This window comes from Sceloporus occidentalis, unplaced genomic scaffold (assembly GCF_023333645.1).
Source record: "Sceloporus occidentalis isolate IW3139 unplaced genomic scaffold, rSceOcc1.0.p SCAF_1, whole genome shotgun sequence".
Taxonomy (NCBI): Eukaryota; Metazoa; Chordata; class Lepidosauria; order Squamata; family Phrynosomatidae; genus Sceloporus; species Sceloporus occidentalis.
The window spans coordinates 147324487-147350990 of NW_028316981.1; the positions used below are offsets into that span (position 1 = coordinate 147324487).

Consider the following 26504-nt stretch of genomic DNA (forward strand, 5'->3'; position numbering starts at 1 on the left):
CAAAAGAGGAAATTGGGTTTGAATTGTTGATCTTTATTTTAAAAAACTCATATGTCTCTTGGTTTCTTCTGCTCATGACCTGAGAGATTTTGAGGTGTCTGCTGAGGCATAGCTGTATCAGCCCAAAGCAGATTTAGGAATGATATGAAATAAGAACCGCACAGTCTTCATCCTGCAGGAAACTTATTTATTTGTCACACTAGCCATGACACCAAGGAAATATGTGTTTGTTTAGAATCAGCATGATCCTCTCTCAGCTTCTGATCTACATTTTTGTGTAAAAGACAGTTGTGAGGCTGAGCTGTCATTAGATGGCAGCATTTATTACTAGTAGATTCCTACAAGTTGCAACCTTTCTTGCATTAATTTACAGAACATATAGAAAGCTTTCTTATATGTAGTCAGACCATTTCTCCATTGTAGACCAATATTGTTGACAATGACTGGCAATAGCTCTCCAGGTTTTCACAGGAAGGTTTCTCCTATCCCTGTTGTTGTAGCATGCCTTCAAGTCATTCCCAACTTATGGCAACCCTATCAGAGGGTTTTCTTGTAAAGGTTGGTTCAGAGGAGGCTTGCCTTTGCTTTTTTTTGAGGCCAAGAGAGTGGGTTTCGATGGCTCAATGGGGATTTGAACCCTGGCCTCCAGAGTCATAGTCCAATTATCAAAGTACATTATGCTGGCTCTCTTATCCTGTCGTTGCTGTGTGCCTTCGAGTAATTTCCAACGTATGACAACCTTAAGGTGGACCTATCACGGCGTATCATGTCCTACTTGGCTGGAAATGCCAAGGATACCGCCTGGGAACGTCTGCATGCAAAGCGCATGCTCACGAAGGGATGTTAAAATGTCAGTATTTGAAATGTTTGGGAAGACATAATGTTTGTCACAGAATCCGGAGGGTTGAGCTTCCTGACAAGACCAAGACTGGCGATAAACCCGATTTCCCTGCCGTGGAATATGTAACAACGATGTACTGTAACAGGATCAGAGTCCCAGAAGTCCTCCTCTGGGGATCCATAAACAAATAAGCAAGGGAAACTGTTTCGGAGCGTGAGACATCCAATAATGTGAGCGGAGGGAGTCCTCCCAGGCAGAGAGTTCAGGGTGTCATTTAAGGTCAAGGGATTCTTGTGACCTTTGTTATTAGAGTACTGTGTTTCTACTGCCCAGGGCGAGGAGGAGGAGGAGGAGGAGGTGTTTGTGGGGCTTCTGCCTGCATGCGGTTGCTGTTTGTATGGATATTAATAATAGTAAATAATAATACTGTGTTATTGTTGTCTAAAAAACGAGGCATCTGTTTGGGCCCAGGAGGCTTCCCAAGTGGGAGGAGCCCCTCCTCCGGCCGCCACCAGGGGGCGCCGCTGGGCAAGGGCCGCTCCCCGTCTGATGCAACACCGCCGCCGCCGCCACAACACAGGCACCACGTGGCTCCATCAGCTGTTTCCGCGCGCGCCCTCGCTCCCTCCTGGGCCAATGGCGTCCAGCCCTGTTGGCGTCGTGGGCGGGGCCTCCTTCCAGGCTTCGAAAGGGGCGGGCCCCTTTAGGCCATTGGCCAATGGGAGGGCGAGCGCGAGGCGGGTGGCTCCGCCCCTCCTCCGCCTCCTTCTCTCTGAGGGTAAGAGCCGGGTGGTTGTTGTTGCTGCTGCTGCTGTGACTCTTGTTTGGGTCCCAGAGGAGAGAGGGTCCATGGAGGGCGCCGCTGGTGAAAGAGGAGAGGAGCCTGAGGCGCTGAGCTGCTTCTCCTACAACCAGGACTGCACGTATGTCACGGGGGAGAAGGAGAGGAATAAAAAGCAGAGGGGCAGGAGAGGAGAGGAGGAGGACAGGGCACAGACCCCAGGCCGGGAGGGTTAGCCCAGGGCAGCGGGGAACAGAGGCACCGAAGAATGGATGGAGGGCCTTCCGGAGGGGGAGGGGGGGGGAAGGAAAAGGAAATGGAGGACATGGCCCAATAAAGGCTAAAGACACCCCTGGGAATGTAAACTTAGGCTTCTTGGTCATGGTCAAAGTGGAGGACATGAGCAGATGAAAGCCCAAAACACGCACAGAAATACAAGTTCATGCTTCCTAGTCATGCTCAAAATGGAGGGCCTTTTGGAATTCCTCCTGGAGAGGAGGTTTAAATGGAGGGCAGGCCCTGGAAAAGAAAGACATCTGGTCACCCTGGGCAGCAGGGATGGGAAAGGGAAGGCAGTGGAAGAAGCTGGGCTGGAAAGCAGGAGAAGGTTGTCGTAGTAGTTGTTGCTGTGTAGGTTGTGTACCTTCAAGCCAGGGTTTCTGGCAGGTTGCTATTGCCATGCTCTGAGGCTGAGAGAGTGTGACTTGCCCACAGCCACCCAGTGGGTTTCCATGGCCAAGCCAAGAGTCCTAGTCCAATGCTCAAGCCTCTACAGAGGAGGGAGGGAGGGAGGGAGGGATTATGGCAGCTGCGTAGCACTGCTACTTGGGGTTGCAGCTCGGTAGACCTTGTAGTAGTGCCCACCTCCCTTCCTCATGGGCCAAATCAGCATCTCATCAAGGAGTTATTGTGTGGCTCACAGGTCCCCCCACCCCTTAGGATGACCAGATATCCTCATCACAAAATGTAAGACAGTCAAGAAAAATTGAGGGCATGATCCAATGAAACCTGGAAACACTAATAAAAATACATATTTACGCTTCAAAGTGGGGGACATGTTGGTATTCCTCCTGGACAGAAGGCTGAAATATAGGACATGTCCCAGGAAAGGAGGATGTCTGGTCACCCTGCCCCCTTCACAACCTTCCTGCACTTGCTGGACTTAGTTGGACCTAGACTTTGGGTTGTTTCAGCCCCATTGCTCTGAGCAACAACAGCTACTTTGAGTAGCCCTGACCTATTGCATCCCAAGAGCATCAGGACAGGAGACTGTATGCTCAAGTCTTCTACCAGCGTGTAAGTTGGTATTTCTGGGAGCTAGGGGCCGGAGCCAGAGGTGTTGTTGCTCTTGGCTGACGTGCCCCGTGATGATGATGCCCTCTGCCGCCTTCTTTTCTCCTGTCTTGTGGTTGCCTTTTCTAGCATTTCCTGTGGACCAAATGCCAAGGGAAGGGAGCCTTGTTGAACAGGACAGGTAACCGGAAATGCCAGAATCAAGTGTTCACAGGTTAAATGCTAGTGTGATATTAATTTTAAAAAACCCAACCAGAAAATCTAATCTAGGAGACCAATTGTTGCAGATTTCTCCCAGATGAAGCTCTCCCTAACAGTCCACCTCCAGAGCTTAGTCTCTTATGTGTCTCTTACTGTCAGGGCACTCCGTCACTTAAGGCAGCATCACACAATACAGTAGGTTTCAGTGTGCTGCTGCTCTTACCCTAGAAGAGGTTGAAGAGACAGGAGCAACTCTCTTTCCCTTCTATGTACTTATAAACTTCAGAAAGAAATGATGGGAAACCATGACTGACATAGCTTTCTGAAGTGGGCAAGCCTTGTAAAAATGTTTGCTTTTTTTGTGGTCGCTACATCGCACCTTTATAGTTTAAGTGTTGTTACAATGTGATAATCATATGCTGATGCTTGACAGCATGCTACTTCTTATAGTAATAGGGGGTGAGCCACTTTTGGTTCTCTATGTGTTTTTGATGAACTTCTTTGTACTGTTTGGTTATGCTGTTAAGGCTGATAGAAGCTGAAATCTAACAATATCTGGCAGGCCACGTTTTGCTCATCCCTGCTGTGATATATGAAGCAAGTACTGGAAGTGACACAATATGGGGTTTGATGTGACTTCTCTATGCTCTTAATACATTCCTTTGATAAGGGGTTAGCATCGTATGTTTCGATGTGTATACATGCCTTCAATTCACCTGTCGACTTATGGTGACCCCTACATTTTCATAGGGATTTCTTAGCCAAGGAATACTCAAGGGTGGCTTTCCCAGTTCCTTCCTCTGAAATCCTGTGGACCTTGGCATTTGGCCCACAGGAAATGCTAGAAAAGCACCTGGTGTTCAATGACAGCCTGCCATCCAAGTACTAACTGGGGCTGGCCCTGCTTAGCTACCAAGATCAGCAAGATCTGGTACTTTTAAGGTATTTAGGTGCCACATATAATATAGTCCACATATACTATATATACAATATAGTATGTATGTATATATGTGTGTGTGTATTATATATGTGTGTGTATTATATTATATAGTCCACATAATTTCTGCAGTATTATCAATATTGGCTATTGGCCTGTCTCTGGATACAATTCAAAGTGCTAATTATGAATCCAGATTATCAGAAAGACTGGGGCTAAACAGACTGTCCCTTTCAAGCAGCCTGCTGCCGGCCTTTTCAGGGCTGGATTGGGGTTGCGGAAACTACATGTTGCGCCCCTGATCCAGACTTTCCCTGACGCTAAAAGGAACAGCAAAATGCCGCTCCTTTTCACGCCAGGGAAAAGCGTCTTTGCTGCCACTGCAGCACTGGTGCTCCTTTTCATGCTGCATCATCTGGACGCAGTGCCAGAGGAGCACTGTGATACCACCTGCCGTGCGGTTAGGCGAATGGTGCCAGGGCAGCGTCGGGGCATACACTGTGCAGATGCCACGCCCCCACTGTGCCCTGAGGCTGGCATATAAAGCCAGTCTGTTCAGCCTCTAAGACTCCTTTTATGAGCCTGGATGATTTTTGAGATCCTTAGGGGAGGGCATTCTCTGTATCCCGTGCCATCATGGGATGTTTAGTGAGGGCAGATGAAAAGGCCTTCTCAGTGGCTGCTCTCAGAATATGGAACTCCCCTCCTGAGAGAGGTTCAGTTGCACTCTCTAACCCTCTCTGCTCATGTTGTATTTGTAGACAAAGGTGTTTTTTTTAATATAGACAGGCCTTTGGCTATTGACTAGCTGTTACTGAAGGATCTTTTAATGGGCAGAGGTGCCTGACACCTGTGTTTTATAATGTTTTTAAACTGTTTTAAATTAGTTTTTTAATATGATTGCTTCTTTAATTGTTAACTTTTCTGTTATAAATTGTGTTGGCTGAATTTTATTTTAACCTATGTTGGAAGCCACTTTGGTCCCACATTACGGGAAAGGTAGAATATAAACTTAATAAATAAATGTAAAAACAGGATTCAGATCTTTCTGGCTACAGAAATTAGAATGAATCTCAGACAAGTGATGTTAAAGAATAAAAACTTGTAAAGACAATTAAAATATGATCTAATTCTTTTCTCCATTCTACTCATATATCTTAGCATATGTATTTCACGGGTTCAGTCACTCAGTTTCCAGATAAGGATGATGTTTAAAAGACTCCGCCACCTGTCACTGAACACGGAACAATTCCAAAGTGATATGCAAATCATGTTATGTACCCTTGAGGCATACAGTAAACCACTGATCTTGAATTTACTTACAGTGTTGTTAATATTAAGCAAGGATGCAGAACTGAGCACTATGTGGGAAAGGATATGGCGTAAGAGATACTAGTGGCCTGATCTTGCAAAGATGTTATTAAAGTATTAATAACACTATTATGTTGTGACTGTTATGTCCTGTTGACTTTGCTAAGGTTAAGTTTGGGGCCAGCTTATGGGGATCAGGGAAACCACAGGAAAGAGTGCTCCTTATTCACCCTGCTTTCACTCCTCAGATACCCTGCCAAAAACAAATGAGATGCCCATTAGTGTGAACCTCTGTAGCAACTGTTGTATCTTGTCAGTGAAGTCATAGTGAAAAGAATATATTGTGGCCATATTAAAGGGAATACACACATACATTGTGATTAAGCACAGGTGGACAAAGGAAAATCAAAGCAAGAAATCTCCTTTTTAGATTTATTAACCCTTTTTCTGGCAGTGGACAATGCCTCTTGAAGGAACAAGTCAGAGGTCCTAAAAAAGATAGGTACCCGACTGAACTACCGCCTATCTGTTGTTCTAAAACAAAGGAAAGTGTAGATCTGGCTGTTCAAACAATGGTCAGGCAAAACCTTAGACAACCTTAGTGGAAGAAAGAGATTCCTTTTCCTTGGTGTGACAATGCAACAGCTGCATTTCTCCACAATGAGTCTCTTGTTTCTGCTCATCCAGCTCTCAAATGAAGACTTCTGGGGAGAATTAGGGTCCAATAAATCAGACTGATCCACTGCCTTGTGTATCCTGTCAGGACACATTCCTCATTGTGTAGAGCAATCGAGGTTGAATCCTCAGTCTTTATACTGTTGCAATTCTCTGACTCATAGTTGGCAGAAAGAGAATGTCCTTTGCCACAGATGTGGGAGTCCATGGTGTGGTTGCTATCATTGTAGATCATTTATTTGACAGTCTTGAGGTATCCAACACTTCACAGTTTTTATTGTGTTTGCCACAGCCCCAGTCTGCCTTTGGAAGGAGTGGCTTCAAGCCGCCCCTTCTGCCCATCTCTTTCGCCCCTAAGACTTGTTCAAGAGTACATAATTAATCCATGGCAGCAGAGGCTATTTAGATGTGTCTCCACTATATCACAGCATCTAGATTCTTGCTGCTATTTATTTATTCATTTGCACCAGTTGAGTTTGGGATGCTGTGTACATTCGTGATGGCACGAAGTTTAAAACTTAGAATTAAGCATATACCAAGAATCAGAAAGACAAGAGGAGGATATAGGGTGACTTGGGGCCCTGTACAGACTTGCTTAAAATGCCAGCCTGGGGGCGGAATCAGGGCATCGCATCCAGATGACACATGCCCTGGCTCTGCCCCCAGGGTGCCATGTTGCCGCATGCCACTCCACACGGCGTGCAGCATCATGACTCTCCTCTGGTGCTGCGTCCATATGATGCAGCAGCAAAGGAATCATAGAATCATAGAGTTGGAAGAGACTGCACGGGCCATCCAGTCCAACCCCCTGCCATGCACCATGTAGTCATGCCACCATGGCTATGGGGCCCTTTTGAGGGTGCAAAAAAGAGCCGCTTTTTGCCGCTCCTTTTTGCGCCCTTCAAAGGCCAGATTGGGGCCGTGGTGTGAAGTTGCTGTGGCCGAGATCCAGCTAGGAAAGGGGTGGTTTGTCGAGCCCCATAGTCTGTAAATGTTGATGGGACCAGTGAAAATTGGTAATTGAAAAAATGTAGGCATGGTTAAATAATAATAGGTTTATTATAATTATTATAATAGGTTAGGGCTAGCCATCAAAGGCTTTGCTGAACAAGTGGGATTGACAAAAAAGTTAAAATTAAAGATGATAGTGCTTTGGAAAAAGGAAGAGATTGGGGATAAATTGAAACTAGGACAGAAAATACAGAACCCATGAGGAGGTATAGGGGTCAGTAGCAAATGAACAAGTGTTGTCTTCCTCCAGGTTCTTGTCCAGATGTTGATAGTTCTGTTCAAGTATTTTGAATGACAGTAGATGAATGTGGTGCACAACCAACTCTGACATAACACATAGTCTGTTCTGTTAGGCTAAGGCAACTTATGTTATAGATTCAGAATTCAAACCTGATTCGGTTCTGTTATAGTGGCCAATTATAGTAGCCAATATCTTCAGCAACCAATAGATCTAAGTTTGGCTTTACAGTCCTTCATGGGCACTCACTTTTCTGAACAAAAAATATTTGGGAGTATTTTATAGAACTGTGTTTTCTGGAAGCTAGCAGTTTAGACTGTAAGTGAAAGGTTTTGTATTACAATGGTCTTTAACATAACAACCTCCTGCTTTTAGTACAGTAGTTTCTCAGGGAGAAGTCTAAGTAGGAGCTCTGTTTCCTTGATATGCTGGCTTTCTGTGCATGAGATATATTGAATGGAAGGATGCACTTAGGGCAGTGCTTCTCAATTATTTTCTTATTTATTTTCATGCCCCCCCTAGGAAACATTTCGCGCCCCCACGCGACTGTAAATAGTATCATTTGTCTATAAAATTGTTATAAGTACTGTATCCTTACGGAGCCTCGTGCCCCCCCTGGGGGGCGTGCCCCACTATTTGAGAAGTACTGACTTAGGGAAGCAGTGTCCATCAAGGACTGCACCACATGACGGACTGGCATTTTTATAACCACAAATGGCCTCCAGTGTGTGTACTGCCTAATGCCGAGGTAGAAATTGTGCAGTCCAAATCTTATGAAACTGCATTTCCCAGCAGAGCTAGACTGTACAGCCAATCATTAGAGAGCAGAGGTGGAACTGTTCTTATTCCTGGACTATTGGTAATTTGGTGAGGAATATCCTGATTTCTCTTTATGTTTTGTGACTATAAAAGGTGACTGGTGGAGCACTAGCAAATTATGCTTAGATTACTATATACCAGGGGTGGTCAACTGCATGTGGAGGTAGGGGCTGGTTTTTGCTCCCATACCCTACTCCAGGCTGCGCTGCCATATTTGACCACAGGTGAAGTGACATTGTATCACTTCTAGCAACCGTTTTGGGCCAGGCTTTTTTTTTTTTAAAAACGTTCTTTTTTCAAGGAGTTGGGGATGTGACCCTAATTACCACATTTGCAGGCAATTTTGAGCCATTTTGGCAAGTTTGGGGTGATTTTTTAAAACTTTGATAGGCTATTTGGGTTCACTGGGATATTTGGGGGGACTCAAAATTGGGGATCAGGGCTACACTCACCTCATCGGCTGCATTTTTCCCACCCCATTTATATGCCATGGTTATATGATACTTTAAAGGCCTGAATATCCTAAAGGCACCAGATCCCATCTGATCTTGGAAGCTAAGCAGAGTTGGCAAACAGTACTTGGTTGGGAGACCACTAATAAATACCTGATGCCGTAGGCTCTATTTCAGAGGTAGGACCTTGTAAAACCACCTCTTGAGTATTACTTTCCTAAGAAACCCCTGGGAAATTCATGAGGTTGCTATAAGTTGGCAGGCACCTTGAAAACACACACACACACACACACGGTATTTTGCAGTACATCCACTGCTGCCTGTATTTGTCAACCTCCCATGCTATGCTGTTCTCAAGTTCAATCTATTATGACTTGCTTCATGACACTTAAAAAGCCACCGCAGTGTTCATTTCTTTCTTGTGTCATGTTTCCTGCTTTACAGGTTTGCTTCTCTTGGTTTATATCCGGTTTACATCTGGGAGTTTGGCAGGCTGCAAATTACTGTACAATGATAATAATAAATAAATAATAAAAATTTTATTTATATACCGCCCTTCCATAAGATCAGGGCGGTTTACAACATTTAAAATACACAATATTCATTAAAACCCCAGAAAAATTACATAAATCATACAATAAAACAAGCAAAAATAGAAACAAAAACAAAAAGCCCCCGGGTTAGCCAATCCATTGCCTGTGCGGCGGGGGGGGGCCTATGGGCCTTATTCGGGGAATGCTCTCTGAAACAGGTAGGTCTTCAGATCCCGTCTGAATTGGGCCAGGGAGGTAGCTGAGCGGAGCTCTATGGGCAGCGTATTCCAAAGGGCCGGGGCGGCGATGGAAAAAGTCCTCCTAGAGGTGGAGGCCAATCTCGCCCCGGGAACCCTAAGTAGTTGCTGCCCAGATGTTCTGAGGGTGCGGGGCGGAATGTACGGGGAGAGGCGGTCCTTCAGGTATCCTGGGCCCAAGCCATTTAGGGCTTTATAGGTCATCACCAACACCTTATATTGCGCCCGGAAGCGAATGGGCAGCCAATGGAGGTCTTTTAAAACCGGTGTTATATGGCTGGCCCTGGACGTACCAGTGACTGGCCCAATTGAATGATGACATTCAATTCCCAGTGGAAATGTTTTCCTGATGTTTAGGTTGATGATGTGTTAAAAATTCCATTCCTATTCATTTGCCAAGTATAGATTTATTTAAAGAGTGAAAGTGCAGGTGCTTCAATAACTTCTTTCATTTCCGTCTCCATTGTGAATAGGCTGACTACAGTTGGTAGGTCACCACTAATCATGTACACTCTGGGAAACAGGATGTGTAACGAGAAATTTGGGGGGTAACAATAATGATCAGCAAATGAAACAATTCTCCCCCTCCCTCTCCCTCCCCTCTGATGTAAATGTAGAGAAATGTAAATTTTATAAATGAGAAAATACAGTTAAAAGTATAAGTTGGAAGCTGGGAAAACAAAAAGGAAACATTACGAAAGTAAAGCAAAAAATATACTTCTTACTAATATGACTGTAGGTTAGGGGAGCAGGAGCATCACAAAGTTAGCAGCTATAAATTGCCATACAGTGTTTTGTCTATCTTTTTATTGCCTACTGGGCTTGATTGATTTCAAACACAAATTTGTTAGGACCTTGAGCTACCAGAGCTACACAAAGTCATCCAAGCCACTCCATTGAGGAGGGAAAGAAACCTCCCTATGACATCTTAAAGTCTACCGCATTCATTATGGCAAGAGCTGTCATGGGCTAGCACATCAGATTCAGGATGTAGTTGGCCTTAGTTAGCGGATGTGTATCAACCTGCTATTTAAAAGTAATTCTTCCTGTAGTTGGGCCAGTCCATGAAATCTAACTCTGTAATAAATATCGTAGTTTAAGGTGCCATAGGACTCATTGGCCTCTAACACATACCCATTTAAGAGTTGAATACCTGATTTTGTGAAATGCTGATTTGATAATTAATATTGCTCTTTGTGTGTTTTTGTGCGTACAATTCTATACATATTTACTCAGAAGTAGATCCCACTATATTGAATTGGGCTTATTGCTAGGTAAGTATGTATTGGGCTTGCAACATAAAGAATATGTTACTGTAGCTCTTGCCTTTAGTCTCCTAATGAGCTCTGCAATCATGACCTAAAGCAGTCCTGAAAATATGAACTTGTGAGTGTCAGTATTTTTGTCAGGTGTGGAAGGCAAAGGAGACTGCTTGTTTGCCTCCTTGGTGTATTGGGGAGGGGGATATTTGCTTGCTGACTAACTGAACAAAAAGTGCTGGTAGCAAATTAGTAGGATGCTTGAATGTTACATGCAAATTTCTCTTTCGTTTTCATCTCAGAATATTTTGAAGTGTTTGGCAAACATAATTTTAAAATACATGCCTGCTTAGATCAAGCAACACAATTGGAAAGGTAATGTTGTGTACCTGTTTGTGTACGTTTTGCACAACAAGCTATTATTCAGCCTGTGGCAGAACTGTTTGATGGTTTCTTCGTTTACTACAATATCACCTAGCTCTTATAGCTGGGGTTGTAGCCTGATGATATGTGACACAACAACTTTGCTGTAGTTTAGCAAGTTAGGCCCTGGTCAGTATCAGAGTAGGGTATCACTTAGGAACTTGATATTTGAAACTTTTGTAGGAATTGTTCTGAGTTCCATGGAAGAAAGACATGTGTATCACTGTTGTGATAAGTATGTACAATAACATCCAAAATCCCCAAAACAGATATACTTTTATTCGAACAGCCAAAATGTAAAAAATACATGATGCAAGCTTTCGAAGCCCCATTGGCTTCTTCATCAAGCAAAGGTGTTAAAATATACAGAAGAATTATAAAATTATGGTGTTATTCACCAGCCTGCATTTTTTCAAGATGTTGGTGTTGTTGTGTTCTATGGAGGGATATCTAAGCAAGCAGGCCCCTCTTCTTCGTAGCCACTCATCATTGGGGGGGGGGGGCATTCCAAAGTCCAGGAGATAAAATTTGAATTCTATTAGCAATACAAAAATGTTACTTCTTTCGTATTAAAGATTTAAATATGCATACCATCAACAAATCAATCTTTGACTTAGCCCCAGGCAGAGCAATCCTAGTCACCTTGTATGGCCATGGGAAATATGAGCTGGAGGTTTGCATCTTTTCCCTGCTGTAATGGGAAGGAATTCTGGGGGAGTGGGGCAGCATCTCCCTTGGAGGTTACATTTATACTTGTAAAAAGCCCCATAGATTCTCATCTGCTGCAAAGATCCCAAAACAGGACATTCTGGCAGCAGGCTAGGAATGGCTTCAGATTTGTTCCATGTAGAGCCCCTTTGCTTCCTTCCACCAAAGCAGTCCCTGTTAAAGCAACGTGGGAGTAGTGGCACTGCTGTGTTCTCTCCTCACATTTCACCTTTTGCAAGTTCAGTGTTTGTTAACATATTTCACATCTTTTGACAGTGTTTGGAGCCTACATTACTCTGCATATCACTAATTTTGGGATTTTCTCCTGCAGTTCCCTGGCCATTGGAACCACAACTGGATACAGACTTTTTTCCTTGAGTTCTGTGGAGCAACTGGATCAGGTCCATGAAAGCAGTGAGTCTGTTCTGTTTTGATACAAGAAATCATTGTCTGATGGCTGGCTTCATTCTGTATAAGCAGAACTTTAATCTGCCTCAAAGGAGCAATTCCATTTCATCTTTCCTGCTAGTAAGCAGATTGCATGTACTGGCTGCTGCAGCTGCTTTGCTTGAATTCATTGTGCTAGATATGTTGTATTAAAGGGACAATTGTGTACAGAGAAAACGTAAAACAAAACTGAAATTGTCTTGTTCTTGACTCTGAAGTATGCATGAGTGTTTTAGCATTAGCCACAATGGTGTAGTGGTTTCACTGTTGGACTGTGACTCTGGAGATCAGGGTTTGAATCCCCACTTGGCCATGGAAACCTACTTGGTAACGTGAAGTCGAAGGCTTTTATGGCCAGCATCATAGTTTTTTGTGGGTTTTTTCAGGCTATGTGGCCATGGTCTAGAAGAGTTTCTTCCTGACATTTCGCCAGCATCTGTGGCTGGCATCTTCAGAGAATGCTTGCCTGGAAAGTAGTTGGGTATATATATACTATGTGACCCTGGGAAGGCAGGAGTGATTTGCATGTGTATTGTTCTGTTGCTAATGGCAGGCCTCAGGGTGGGAGGGGTCTGCAAAAGAGGATTAGTGTGCTTGATTAGTGCTCATTGTCTAATGGGAAACCCCTGACTTTGGGAGATTTCTCATTTGCATTTGTTGAATCTTCATCTTGCTATTTTTCTGGACTGTAGCCAAACCTTGTTTACTTTCAGGGTTTCCTCTTGCCTGTTGAAATTGTCCAGGTGTTTGTGGATTTCAATGGCTTCCCTGTGCTTCCTTGGTAGTTGTTGGCATGGTCCAGACTTTCAGTGTTTTCAAACAATATTTTATGCCCAGGATGGTTTGTGGCATGTTCTGCTACTGCTGATTTTTTTCTGGCTGGCCCAGTCTGCAGTGTGTCTTGTGTACCTTGATTCTTGTTTGCACACTGCGTTTGGTAGTCCCTATGTAGACTTGTCCACAGCTGCATGGTATGCGGTAAACTCCTGCGGCTGTGAGAGGGTCTCTCTGGTCCTTGCCTGAGCAAAGCATTTGCTGGATTTTCTTTGTCAGTTTGTGAAGATGCCAGCCACAGATGCTGGTGAATCGACAGAAAGAAACTCTTCTAGAACATGGCCACATAGACCGAAAAAACCCACAAAAAACTACTGGGTAACCTTGAACAAGCCACACTCTCTTAGCCTCAGAGGAAGGCAAAGGCAAATCTTCTTTGAACAAATGTTGCCAGGTTCACTGTAGGGCCGCCATAAGTCAGAAATTACTTTGAAGGCACACAAAAACAACACGTTTGATGCCAATCAGTAATGAGTTGGGAGTACCAGTAGATTAAATACAGAAATGTGTGGTTTTCATTGATTTGTAAGGATCAAGACTATGTAAATATTTCTGATTCACTAACAAATAGGCATAATCACTACAAAGAAATCACCGTTGTGGATTGCTGAAGATGCTGGTCAGAAGATAGAAGAAAGGAAAGAATTAGGGGGGTGATTTAGATATAATGTTATGACATTCACATTATGGCAGGAGCATAAATCCATTATGATTGGTTTTATCGCCGCATGCCAACAAGAGTTTCCCAGACTAGCCCAAATTCACATATAGTTGGTGTGGCTGAATTTGGATGTATCTCTGAATCTAGGGCCAGCAAAGCATGGCTCTCAATATGTTGCTGTTTCCACAATTCACTTTTGGCTAGGATGGTAAGGAATCTTGAGGATGGATTTTAACAACACCTGAAAGGCCCCAGTTTTACCATCCTTGGTCTAAATTATCCACTTTCTTCACTTTATTTCCAGTGTGAGTGTCAGGAAACTGGAAACTTCAATTTTAGTTTACCTACAGTTTAATACATTGTGCAAAAGAAGTCACACAGTGATTAATTCAATCTGTGGTTAGTGAAAACAAGCCAGCTCCATAAAACATGATTTGAAGTCAGCTTGTTTATACTAAGAATTCTTCATTTTAACTAGAGTTTGTGTGGGCTCCAGTGACAGGACAGCAAGTTGTGGTTAATAAGACATTTGAAACAAAAATATCTAGAAGCTTCATAAAGTGTGGAGGCAGGAGTGCTTAAGACTGCTGGGAGGTTAGGTTTCTTCTCTATAGTTTAGGATTGTGGCTGGCCCAGCCAGAAGTGATTGTACTTCTAAATCTTTTCCTAGCCACATGAAAATTTATTTTTATTAATGATTTTCCTACACCACAATTTGTTTTTCATGAACAGCAGTTCTTTGATTAAGGTGATATTTAAATGTCCCAGAAGAGAATGAAGGAGTTAAAAGCACTGATATATTGTGGATTTCCCTATACAGTGTACCTGTACCATATGTGGGTGCACTATACACGGCTTCGAGCTCACACTGAAGCCGTGTGACTAAGAAATGGTGCACACACTGGCCTGTACTGCAAGCACGCACCCCATTGTTTGCAATGGTCTGTGGACATACACAGATTTCCCCTTATGTGGGGGGATCAACAATACCAATTTTTCCATTTAAGTATATCCTTCTTCTGTACTAATATAGAGTACAATAGCAACGAATTAATCTACTAATGGGAATTCCATAACATTTATCTTAATGGACTGGATAACTTTACAGCAGTTTGACTCCTGGTTTGCTCCCATGACTTAAATGGCCTACTGAGCGCTCTGTAAGATTTGCTTGAACAAATTGTACTGAAATCACAGGGCTCCACTAATCCTCAAAATACTGCCCTGTGCAAATCTGGATTGTATTAAGGTAATGACTCAGAAATTCTTTGTGGTTTATTTTGTTGTTTTGTGCTGATACAAGTGTCACAGAGTAGGGCTACAGAGAGCCTCTTCCTAAAGTGGGATGAATAAAGTACAGCCTGTGAGCTGCATATGGTCCATCACAAACCCCTCCCCATGAGACCTCCCTAACACCCTATATAAATAATCAATTATGCCCCCTAAAGCCTGTGATAGGCATGCTTGGCTCTTCAAAAGTTATTTTGTCTCCCGGGGACTGTTTTGGGCTCAAAACAGCCTTAAAAAAAAATCCTGGAGGTTTGGGTGGAGAATGTTCATGCCAATTTCTTTTCCAGCATAGGAGTATTGGGAGATGTTTCTAAAAATGGGCAGATGTCTCCAAGTGTAGGGAAGCTATCTCTGTGCTAAAGTGTCATTTCCTTGAAAGCCTACAAAGAAGGAGATACTATTGTCTCTTTAGGAGGTTTCCTATGATGTTGAGCAGCATAGAGTGACACATCTTCCTTTACATTTACCCCACGTTTGCCATTCTGTAGCTCAAACCTGTTTCTTATCCTGTCTTTAATGGGCAAGCTGAATGCTCGGTCCCTGTGTCAATCTCACTACTTACGATCAAACCAAAGCTAAGCACTTTATACGTCTTGTTGATTTAAGTGATAGAGATAAAATACTAGGTGAAATGAAAGTGGTTTCAAAATGGTTAACCTGAGTGGGATTAGGTCTGTATCTCTGCATGTTTCAAAACAATTAACATATCCTTCTTTAATAATTTTCCCTCCTTTCCAGGCTTAGTATTTCATGGTCGCCTTAGTCGATGATCTCCATCTGGGCATCGACAGGGGAAGTGTGACCTTGTTGGTGCTCTTGGACAGCTCAGCGGCTTTCGATACCATTGACCACGGTATCCTTCTGGAATGCCTGAGGGGTTTGGGTATTGGGGGCACTGCGCTCCAGTGGTTCCAATCCTATCTCTCGGGCAGATTCCAGATGGTGCAGTTGGGGGACATTTGCTCCTCTAAGAGGGAACTGACATCTGGCGTCCCTCAGGGAGCCATCTTGTCCCCCACTTTGTTTAACATTTACATGAAACCGCTGAGAGAGATCATCCGAAGACACGGGGCGCAGTGTTATCAGTACGCTGATGACACCCAAATATGTTTCTCTGTGTCTCCGACTGATGCAGTGACTAAGGATGGCATCTCTCTTCTGAATGCCTGTCTGGAGTCGTTAATGGGCTGGATGAGGAAAAACAAACTCCGTGATAGGTTCTCCAGGTCCAGGGAAGGAAATTTATCAACCTGTCCTGGACGGGGTCACACTTCCCCTAAAGGACGAAGTTCGCAGTTTAGGAGTACTTCTGGATTTGTCCCTGCAGTTGACATCTCAAGTGGATGTGACGGCCAGAAGTGCTTGCTATCAACTTCGGTTGATACGCCAACTGCGACCCTACCTGGGCCAAAGGGACCTTGAAACAGTGGTACATGCTCTGGTAACCTCTCGTCTAGATTTCTGTAATGCACTCTACATGGAGCTACCCTTGTACCAAGTCTGGAAGCTTCAGTTAGTACAAAATATGGCAGCCAGATTGGTCACCGGTACATCTAGGTTCGACCATATAACACCTAAGTTGAAAGATCTTCACTGGCTGCTCATTCGCTTTCGGGCACAGTACAAGGTGTTGGTTATTACCTATAAAGCCCTTCATGGCTTGGGCCCGAGTTACTTGAGGGACCGCTTCTCCCCATATGATCCGCCCCGCACACTCAGAACATCCAGCAAGAATCTATTGGAAACACCATCTTCCAAATATGTCTCCTCATCTCAAAAGGCCTTCACAATAATGTCCCCAAGGTTGTGGAACAGCCTTCCTGACGAGCTCCACCTTACGACCCCCTTGGAAACATTTAAAAAGAGACTTAAAACCATACTCTTTCACCAAGCTTCCCCCCGCCCCGATGGGTGATAATTGATATGCCCTATCTGACAATGATATTCTGCCCTTGCCCCTGGATAAATTATTGATGGTTTGATAAATTATTGATGTTACATTTTACTGTTTAGTGTTTTATAAGATTGTTGTATGTATTTCAATTTTAGTAGCCTGTAACCCCGCTTCGATCCATTGGGAGAGGCAAGGAAACACAAATAAATTATTATTATTATTATTATTATTATTATTATTATTCCTACAAAGCCTTACTTGGTCGTAGTAGTGCAGTTTGATTGCTTCCGTGCTTGCTGGACATTATACACTTATTAACCACATAAAATGACATTGGCTTTGTATGCCGCAGAACTAGTTTTAAAGAGCTCATACCCACAACTGCAATGATGTTTTAGCACTGGGTAAATGCTACATTATTAGAAATCCTTAAACCAGGATTATATTTTCTAAAAAAAAAAAAAAAAAGATCATGACTGGTTTTCCATTACTATGGTATGCCTGCTAGTTGTAGATTGTGGTGGCTGTCAACAGTATTTCATTTTAAGAACATCTTAAGAAAGGCTTTACATTTGACTAACTTGTCTTACAGTTTAGATATATCTTAGTCCACCGAGATCAGTTTAAAAATAAGTTGGACTGTTTTCTTAAGATAACATTCTGTGACCTTAGTGCACCAATACAGTTCAGTACACATTGACTTGCTAGTCTGTGTTGTCCCACAAGTGCTTTATGTTGCTTAGCCTTCTGCCATATTGCTGAAATTCAACCTCCCCCTTCTTTCCCTGCAGTCAAAATTCTGGCTCTTTTCAGGCATTACTCATTTTGTGTGTGATATATATTTCCTACTGTTTGCAGAGCTGCAGCCTGATTGATTGACATTTATGTAGATGTAAGGCTTGCTGCTTTTAGGAGGGCTTACTTCACCTCATTATGATGAAATATGCAAAGCTGTACACATAGGATTGTTCTTTGTGTGTGTTCATAAGGGTTATATTTGTATGTAAAGCTAAGCCATGGCTTAGTGTTCTTGAAGCAAGTCTTAGGCTTGTGTGCTCTCCTCTCTGCTTTGATCCAGCCTTGAGGAGAAGGTTGAAAGGTTACACTTCAGTTTAAATTAACAGCATTTTATGGTTAGCAGTAACAAGTCAGGTTCATAACATCTGTTCATAATATATATTATGAAGTCACAGTTAAGATTAACCACAGTTTTCTTTATGCGAAGGGATCTTGTAGCACCTTGGAGACTAACTGAAAGAAAGAAGATGCATGAGCTTTTGTAGAGTTGAGACTACCTCAGATGCATGGAGACTCAAGTCTACGAAAGCTCATGCTATCAGCTTCTGTCTTTCAGTTATTCTCAAAGGTGCTACAAAATCCCTTTACATACTTATTTTCCAGGATAACACGGCTAGGTGTTTTACGTGTCCCAGCAACATGGCAAGCTTAAGTTAATTTTAAAAAATGGAGCAAAAGCCTTCTCAAAACACAGGGGGGGAAACTACTTGAATTCAAGACCTCCTTCAACTCATTTCTATAATGCTAAACTACAACTTAGTGTTATATTTCAGCCAACTCAGGGTGACTTTTGCAGACATGTGCTATAAATTTGAAATAATAACCTGAGGTTTAAAATGCTGCTTCATCTTGGACAAGGCACCACTATAATTGGTGTCTAGTGCCTGGTGCAAATGGTGTGGTTCACAGACCACTTGCACAAATGATCTCATTTAAGTGAGGAGCCTGAAGCTAATTTTCGAGAGGATTTCAGAGCAGGCTTAAAGGGCTCCCCTGAATGCAGGATCATTTGTTTCTACCTGTGACTGGGTTTATTTAGAGTATTTATACCCTGCTCTTCAGCCACAAAGGCTCTCAGATCTGATTAGAGATTGTTAATTTGACAGTCCCCTGCTCTCAGGTTTACAATCGAAAAAGACATGACACAGAAGGAGAAGGCAATGGCAATGGGAAGTGGATCAGGTCCAGCAGATACTGATGGTTCTTTTCTCCCTCCAGGATGGTAGCAGTTAAGATGGAAGGAGAACTTTTCAACTTCCTCTGGGGCTAGGCACGGTGGAGCCATCTCCTTCACTCCCTCCAAGCCCAAGATAGTAGCAGTTAAGATGGAGGGATGGCTTAGTGGAGCCGTGCCAGCCTCTCCTCTCCCTCCAAGCTCAACATGGTAGCAGTTAAGATGGAGGGAGGGCTTTTAATGTTCCTCTAGCACTTGACATGGTGCCTGCCTCACCTTCTCTTCCTTGAAGGCCAGGATAGTAAAGGGTGGGTTATCTGGTTTATAACAGAGATGGTGTCAGTGGAAGCTGATGGAAGGTGACAATGTTGCCATGTGGTTCCAGAAGATACATAATGCATTTCCATTTGATCCCTATCTGAGGAAACTCCAGTTGCTGGTACTGGTTAGTGGACACACTCCCATTGTACCACATCTGAATGTTCAAGAGGCCTTTTTGCATACTGAAATGTTCTGATGGTGTTCCCCAGCATATGTTACTTGAGCTAGCTGTCAAATGCTTAATTCCTTTTGAATACAGTGCAATCTGACCTGGAAACATCCCCTTTTCTCTAGTTCTCATTTATGCCATCTGTCAAGAAGTCCAGGTCATCCCTTCCAATGAAGGCTGTCAAGAAGACAAGTGACAGCTGATACACAGCTTGGCCCTTGCTTCCGGAAGCTTTTTCAGTTTTCTCCTCTTTAACAGTGGCCTCCGTCTCAAGGGGATTGTCTTATTTTATCAACTGACAGATGCTACTGGTGGCCTCCCTCCCTTTTTGAAGGGGAGGAGAGTGTTCGGGACTCATTCCCCTGACTGGGGAATGAAAGCTCCAATGGAACTTGTTACACCTCTCCCTGTTAGTAGCATAGCTGACCTCAGAGGTTAACTTTGACAGATATTGCTGGCAGAAGCAGATGCAAATTCCTCCTGCAAACAAGCCATTAGCCCCTGCCTATTGTGGCCAAGTTTCCAGTTCTCTCTGTTGCTCATGTGAAGCTTTGCAAAGTGAGGCTGGTTTTTTGGGGAGGAGGGAAACAGTATCATAAATGATTCAGCATTTTGTGGGTCAGCACAAATGTATAACATCTATATGAAGCCGCTGGGTGAGATAATACGGAGTCATGGTGCTGGGTGTTATCAGTACGCTGATGACACCCAAATCTATTTCTCCGTATCTCGTTCGTTGGCCTCGAATTCTGATGGCATCTCTTCTCTCAATGAATGTCTTCAGGCGGTAATGGGCTGGATGAGGAAAAACAGATTGAAACTGAATCCAGACAAGACGGAGGTGCTCATGGTAGCGGCCCCGTAACCAAGAATTGGGTTGCAACCTCCAGCCCTGGATGGGGTCATACTCTCCTCCAGTGACTGTGTTCGCAGTCTGGGGGTGCTCCTTGACTCGTCGCTCCTGATGACAAATCAGGTAAATGCGACGGTCAGGAGTGCCTGTTATCAGCTTCAGCTGATACGCCAGCTGCGCCCTTTTCTGGAAGTAAGGGATCTCGAGACGGTTGTGCATACGCTGGTAACCTCACGCCTTGACTTCTGTAATGCTCTCTACATGGGGCTACCCCTGTGCTTGACTCGGAAATTACAGCTGGTTCAAAACATGGCAGCCAGGCTTGTCTCAGGAACATCTAGGAGGGGCCACATTACTCCGGTTTTGAGGTCCCTCCACTGGCTGCCTATCAGCTTCCGGGCCCAGTACAAGGTGTTGGTTATCACCTTTAAAGCCCTAAATGGCTTGGGTCCAAGCTATCTCAGGGACCGCCTCCTCCCGTACAATCCTCCCCGCGCTCTCCGGTCCTCTGGGAGGAACTTACTGCAGCCTCTAAAATCTAGGCTTGCGGTGACCTCCCAGAGGGCGTTCTCTGCTGTTGCCCCCAAACTCTGGAATGACCTGCCAGATGAGATCCGTCAGTTGACATCATTAGACAGCTTTAAAAAAGCTGTCAAGACGGATCTCTTCCGGCAGGCCTTTCCAGATTAACCATCCCGGCCCAGGTTCCCTGATTCCCTCATTCCTCCCGTGGCCCCATCTTAGTGATGGTTGAGGATCAACAGAGGGATATCAGGGGTTTTAGTTTTTAATTGTTGTTTTTATGCTTTGATATTGTGTTTTTAATATGTTATACTGTTTAATACTGTCTTAAGGGGGGAGGGATAAAGTGTTTTTAATTGTTGTATTTTATATTTTACTGTTGTCAACCGCCCGGATTGGTTTCCCATAGGGCGGTATACAAATAATAATAATAATAATAATAATAATAATAATAATTATATATGATCTACCATTGGAAGAATGATGCCATTTTTCTTCTCTTCCCTTCCCCTACTCCAGATGAAATCCCAGACGTTTACATTGTAGAGCGCCTCTTCTCCAGCAGTCTGGTGGTTGTGGTGAGCCGCACAAAGCCACGACAGATGAATGTTTACCATTTCAAGAAAGGAACTGAGATTTGTAACTACAGTTACTCTAGCAATATCCTCTCCATCCGGCTCAATCGGCAGGTGGGGTGGACTTGGTTTATTGCTAGGTTTTGAAGATGTGTAAACTGATATATTTTATGTTGATTGGACCTGTGTTTTGCTGCACCTCCTTCAAAAGAAATAAGCCTTTTGCAATGTGTTTTGAGCAAATTACTTTCTTTTAACCTCACTGTTTAGCAAAACTGAGACAAAATAATCTGTGGTAGGAATAAGCAAAGGGCAGCCTCTGTTCAAAAGTCTCTAGTTTGGCCCCCATGTCTTCATATCTTTTTAATCTATTTTTTTTAATTGAGCAAGCTCTTGACATACTAGGGAAATGGTCAGTTTCAGTTGGCTGAACTGCTTTACTGTAGGTGAGAAGATGGTAGGATGCTTTTTCTAAACCAGAAGTGACTGCTGGCTGTTTTCTCCTTTGGATAACAAAGGCTTCTCCTAGATCTCAAATAATCCCACATGGGATTATCACATGTGAGAGTCAGTCAGAACTGAAGGTGGGGAGTGTGTGACTGATTCATGTCTGGTGAGGGGCATGTACAACTACGTGGGGTAGTTACCCACCCCAGTTTATAGTGATAGAGGTCTTTACTGCTATTACCAACAACACTGGCTCAGAATCAAAGACAAATGTCTAGATAAATGTCCATGGGACTGGCCAATGTTCCCCAAATATTGGGTGTCTGCAGAATTAAAGCCATAAAAATTATTTTCACATCACTGAGGTAGCAAAGCTGTTATACAAAACAGTCAGTTCCCAAATGTCTTCTGGAATAGAAAGGTCATTAAATACCGAAGCAACACACCATGGATAAAAACATTATTTAAAAATAAATCCAAACAACATTTTAAAAACCAGTTTAAACACACACCATTACAGATTGAGTAGATTGCAGCAGAGGTGAAGAGGCAAAGGCCAGATCCTCTCATCTTAGAAAGGAAATAACTCTGAACCACAGATATAGGAAAGATAACAAGGGATTATTATTCTCATGAAAACTACTTATGCTTTAAACTAACAGCATTCTTGTAACTTGGAGGTTAAGGATAGGTTGACTTGGAGGTCTCTCATGCATAGAGTCACCATGAGTCAAGGTCAACTTGAAGGCAATTAACAACAAAACTTAGAGACGTAGGTAAGGTATGTAAGTATAGGACTGTAGCTTTTATTGTATGATAGTGAGTGCAGGGCAGCGGATAAGAACTTAACTGAATGGCCAACCAAATAAGGAAGGACTAAGGCTGTGTAGATTATTTTGGCAGCTGTTAAAGCAGTTCATTTTTTAATTTTTTGCGTGCACAGATTTGTTCTTCTGTGTGTTCCTTCAGTATTATTGCACACAGATTGGAGTATTATTATTATTATTATTATGAATATTATTTTGTGCTTTTTCTTTCCCTGAATTGTGAGAGCTGAAATAATCTTTATAGGATTAGTTATCTTTGAAGTAGACAAAATGAGCAGAGCATATGATAAGCTTTTGTAAATGTACAGATTGAATGTTGTTTTTCATCCAGCAGGTGGAGCTACAGTTCATGGTGATGCTACAGTTGAAAAGCCAGTTTAACACTTTTCCCATTTTTAAAACTCTGAATCTTTAAACATTGAAAGTGTTTCTGTTCCACGGGGAACTGCTTTAATTTTATGGATGTTTGGTTCAATTTCCTACAATGAATAACTGGGCCATGGTCATCAGTGTTATTTCTAAAGTACATGTCATAACTATGTCAAGGTCATGTTGTGCTCCTCTTTTGAATATATTTTCCCTTTTCTATCATGGGTTTTCTTGAAAAGATTTATTCAGAGGAAATTTGCCTTTCTCCTGTGGGGTTTTTGTAGCTTAATGGGGGGGGGGGGGGGGGATTCAAACCCTAGTCTCATGGAATCCTTGTCCAACACTCAGACTACTGGCTCCTTGTTTGTATATTTTTTTTTTTAGCTTGCAGGATATAATTAAATGTGAAGTGTGCAAAACATGAATAAGGCCTAGTTTTTCCTCTTACTAAGATTTTACTTCCTCCCCCTTGATGTGTGGGTCTGATTTCAGGCAAGAATCATGTGTGGGCAGGTGGGACAATGTACTTTGACTGTTGGGATATTTTTTTTTCTTTAACTCAAAGGTTTGAAACCTTATATTTAGGACTGGAATTCCCAGAGTTCTCCAGCTAGCACTCTCATGCTTGCCAGGGGATTCTAGTCATAAAAATGACATTTTTCCAGGCTCTGGTTTTAATAGGGGAAAATATGAAAGCAAAGTGGTAGGATGTAATCTGGCAAATCAGCCCCATTCCACTGTCCTCCTATAGTAAAGCAGTAAGCTTATCTTGGTGAAATGTATTTTGAAAGGTGACACAGTGCCTTTCTCTTCTTTCTCTTTGATGTATGACACCTTAAATAGTGTTTTTTCCATCACAGAGTCTGAATCTAGGCTGGGGCACCTTCTGGTGGTGTAACTGGGATGTGCTAACGGCCTCCTGGAATATCTGGAGCTTTTTTCTCTTTCCTGAACAACAAGCTGTATGTCTGTTTGTTCTTGCAGAGGCTAATTGTCTGCTTGGAGGAATCTATTTATATTCATAACATTAAGGACATGAAGCTTCTGAAAACAATCCTGGAAACCCCTCCAAACCCAACAGGTAAGAGACTAAGCCTACTTCGCAGAGAGAATGTCAGATAGAGGGCCTTAGCCCTGGGTACCTAGTCATTCATGAGAGAAGGCTTTACAAATAGATGCAAGTTTTTCCCAGCCCTGAGGTGTCACCATGATGCTGTTTCAGGATACATTCATTCAACAAAAGGTTGCCTTCTCACCTGTTAGAATATCCATAGGAAAGTGCTTGGGCTGCTCTCTGTGTCTATGGGTAGCTTTGTTCTAAGTTTCAACTTACTGACAAACTGAAAACCAGGGTAATTATCTTTCAGCAAGATGAATTTCCGTAAGTGACTTTTCTTTGGACTATGATTGTTGCAGCAGAAATAAAAAATAATGGCATTTTCCTTCAATTGTCTTGACAGTATTATTCAAAATGAGCATGCCCTTCTTCAGTCTTTTGAAGGAGTGTGTGTCTCTGCTGCTTTCCCTGTTCTGGCATTATGTCAGATGGCTGCAAGTGGATGCACAATTAAACAATAGCTCTAAGCTCCTTCTGACATCAAGAAAAGGCAATGGAAACCTTGATGGAATGTACTTGTCAGTCATAATCTTATCTGCTGTGAGGAATAAGACACCCACCCTGTCTCCCAACCATCTTCAGCCTGGTCTCTCCCCCTCATTCTGCTGTGGGTGAAACTCTGATGTTTCTGTTCCTGTTACTTTCTGACCACTTTTCTTCTTCACACCTTAACCAGGTGAATTCTAGTTTCCTTTAACAAGCTAGGATGACAAACATCCTAGGTTTGCCACATCTAAGGTTTCATCAGTAGCTCTGTTGTCCACATGACTGAGAAAAAAAGGTTAAACAAGAGAGATCAAGCTGTGAAAAACATGGGAAGATTGGAAATGAACTGCAATACTGACTGGACTCCGTGTGTGAAATTCCCTTAATAAAGCAGGGTGATTGGACAGCAAAGGCTCAGTCTGAAAGTACCTGTGGAGTACACTTTGCTACCATTGGGTATTTGCACTATTGCAAATCTTTCCCTATGCATTTAAGTGAGATAGATCCGATGAAGGAAACTGCTACTGTTATTTCTGTCTTAGCGTCTCATCCCCCACTGTGTTTTTCATGTACCTTCCAAAGTGATATACCTTTCAATCCCTAGAAAAATACTGGGATGTTTATCTCTTTATTTTGTTCCTCCCTGACATGCTGTTTGCAAAAGTACATGATTTTGTTTTTATAACGTTGTTGTTGTTGTTGTTGTGTGCCTTCAAGTCATTTATGGTGATCCTAAGGCGAACCTCTCATGGAGTCTTCAGGGGCTTTAGAGTCTGTGACTCACCCAAAATCACCCATGGCTGAGTGGGGAAATGAAACCCTGGTCTTCAGTGTCTAACGCTCAAACCACTACACGACTCTGCCTCTCTTGTTATAACATAACATCTTGTATTACTGTTATATGCTACTGTGATACCTTTAGTAAACATTACATTTTTTAAAAGTGAAAATCCAGGGTTGACACTAGGATGTGTCAGGAAGTTGTCCTTTTTATTTTCCTTTTCGTCCACATGCCTTTTAAAAATGCTGGCATGCACCCAGTCCACAAGTGTATACTACTCTATGTTCCTTTAACCCCCACTCCCATTGCATAAATGCTAAGATGACTGTGTTGCCCTATTTCAGTATGTCGGCTTTCATAGGTGTGTGTTAGAACTCACTGAGAATCTGGAGGACCTGATAGGTTGGTTATAAATGTGCAAGTCAGAGAAGAAGGATGTGGCTTGTACATTGCTCTGGAGAATTGCACCATTTCTAACAAATAAACAAAAAAATAGTGTTTGCTTGCATCCTTAGCAGCCTAGGTTCCAACTCTACGATTCTATGATTCTGTTAAACACCTTTTGTTGTGCCTTGTAGATGGGTTTGTGTGCCGTTGGAGGTTTTTGTTAGCTGCCCTTGAGTTGACCCTGTGGATGAGACATCTCCAAGAGCCTCTGTCTTCCATTGCTCTGCTTAGTTCCTGCAAATTCATGTCCATAACCTCCCTGATTAAGTCTGTCCATCTGGTGTGCTCTTCTTCTCTTTCTACTACCCTCTACCTTTCCTAACATTATTGTCTTTTCTAGTGATCTTCTCATGATGTGGCCAAAGTGAGGTAGTCTCAGTATGATCATTTTGGCTTCCAAAGAGATTTCAGGCTTGATCTGTCCAAGGACCCATTTGGTCATCTTTACGGCACTCCACAGTATCCTAAGCACTCTTTTCCAGTACCAAATATCAATTGAATTTATTTTCTTTCTGTCTACTTTTTTTACTATCCAGTTCTCACATCCATACATGGTAATGGAGAATACAACGGCTTGGATGATTCTAGCTTTAGTGCTTAGATGTATATCTTTATGGGATCTTTTCTAGTTCTTTCCTAGCTGCCATTCCCATTCCTAGTTGCCTTCTTTTTTCTTGACTGCAGTCAATTCTGATCAGTGTTTGATCCTAGATATTGGAGCTCTTTTAACTATTCCAATTTCCTCATTGTCTA

At 42.8% G+C, this 26504-nt stretch overlaps 1 protein-coding gene across 3 annotated transcripts in view; it reads left to right on the top strand.

Annotated features, from left to right (window-relative positions):
- Positions 1-1635: 1635 nt before the first annotated feature.
- WIPI1 (WD repeat domain, phosphoinositide interacting 1) overlaps positions 1636-26504 on the top strand; it is a 56914-nt gene continuing 32045 nt past the window's right edge. The window contains exons 1-4 of one of the 3 annotated variants that reach the window (XM_089540609.1): positions 1636-1764; positions 12071-12153; positions 21222-21391; positions 23905-24001. In XM_089540609.1, coding sequence (XP_089396735.1) covers positions 1691-1764; positions 12071-12153; positions 21222-21391; positions 23905-24001 — 424 coding nt within the window. In that variant the 5' untranslated portion in view covers positions 1636-1690. Of the gene's footprint in view, positions 1765-9705; positions 10984-12070; positions 12154-21221; positions 21392-23904; positions 24002-26504 lie in introns of those variants that run through there. The other 2 variants (XM_089540618.1, XM_089540600.1) reach the window with 2 other exon arrangements.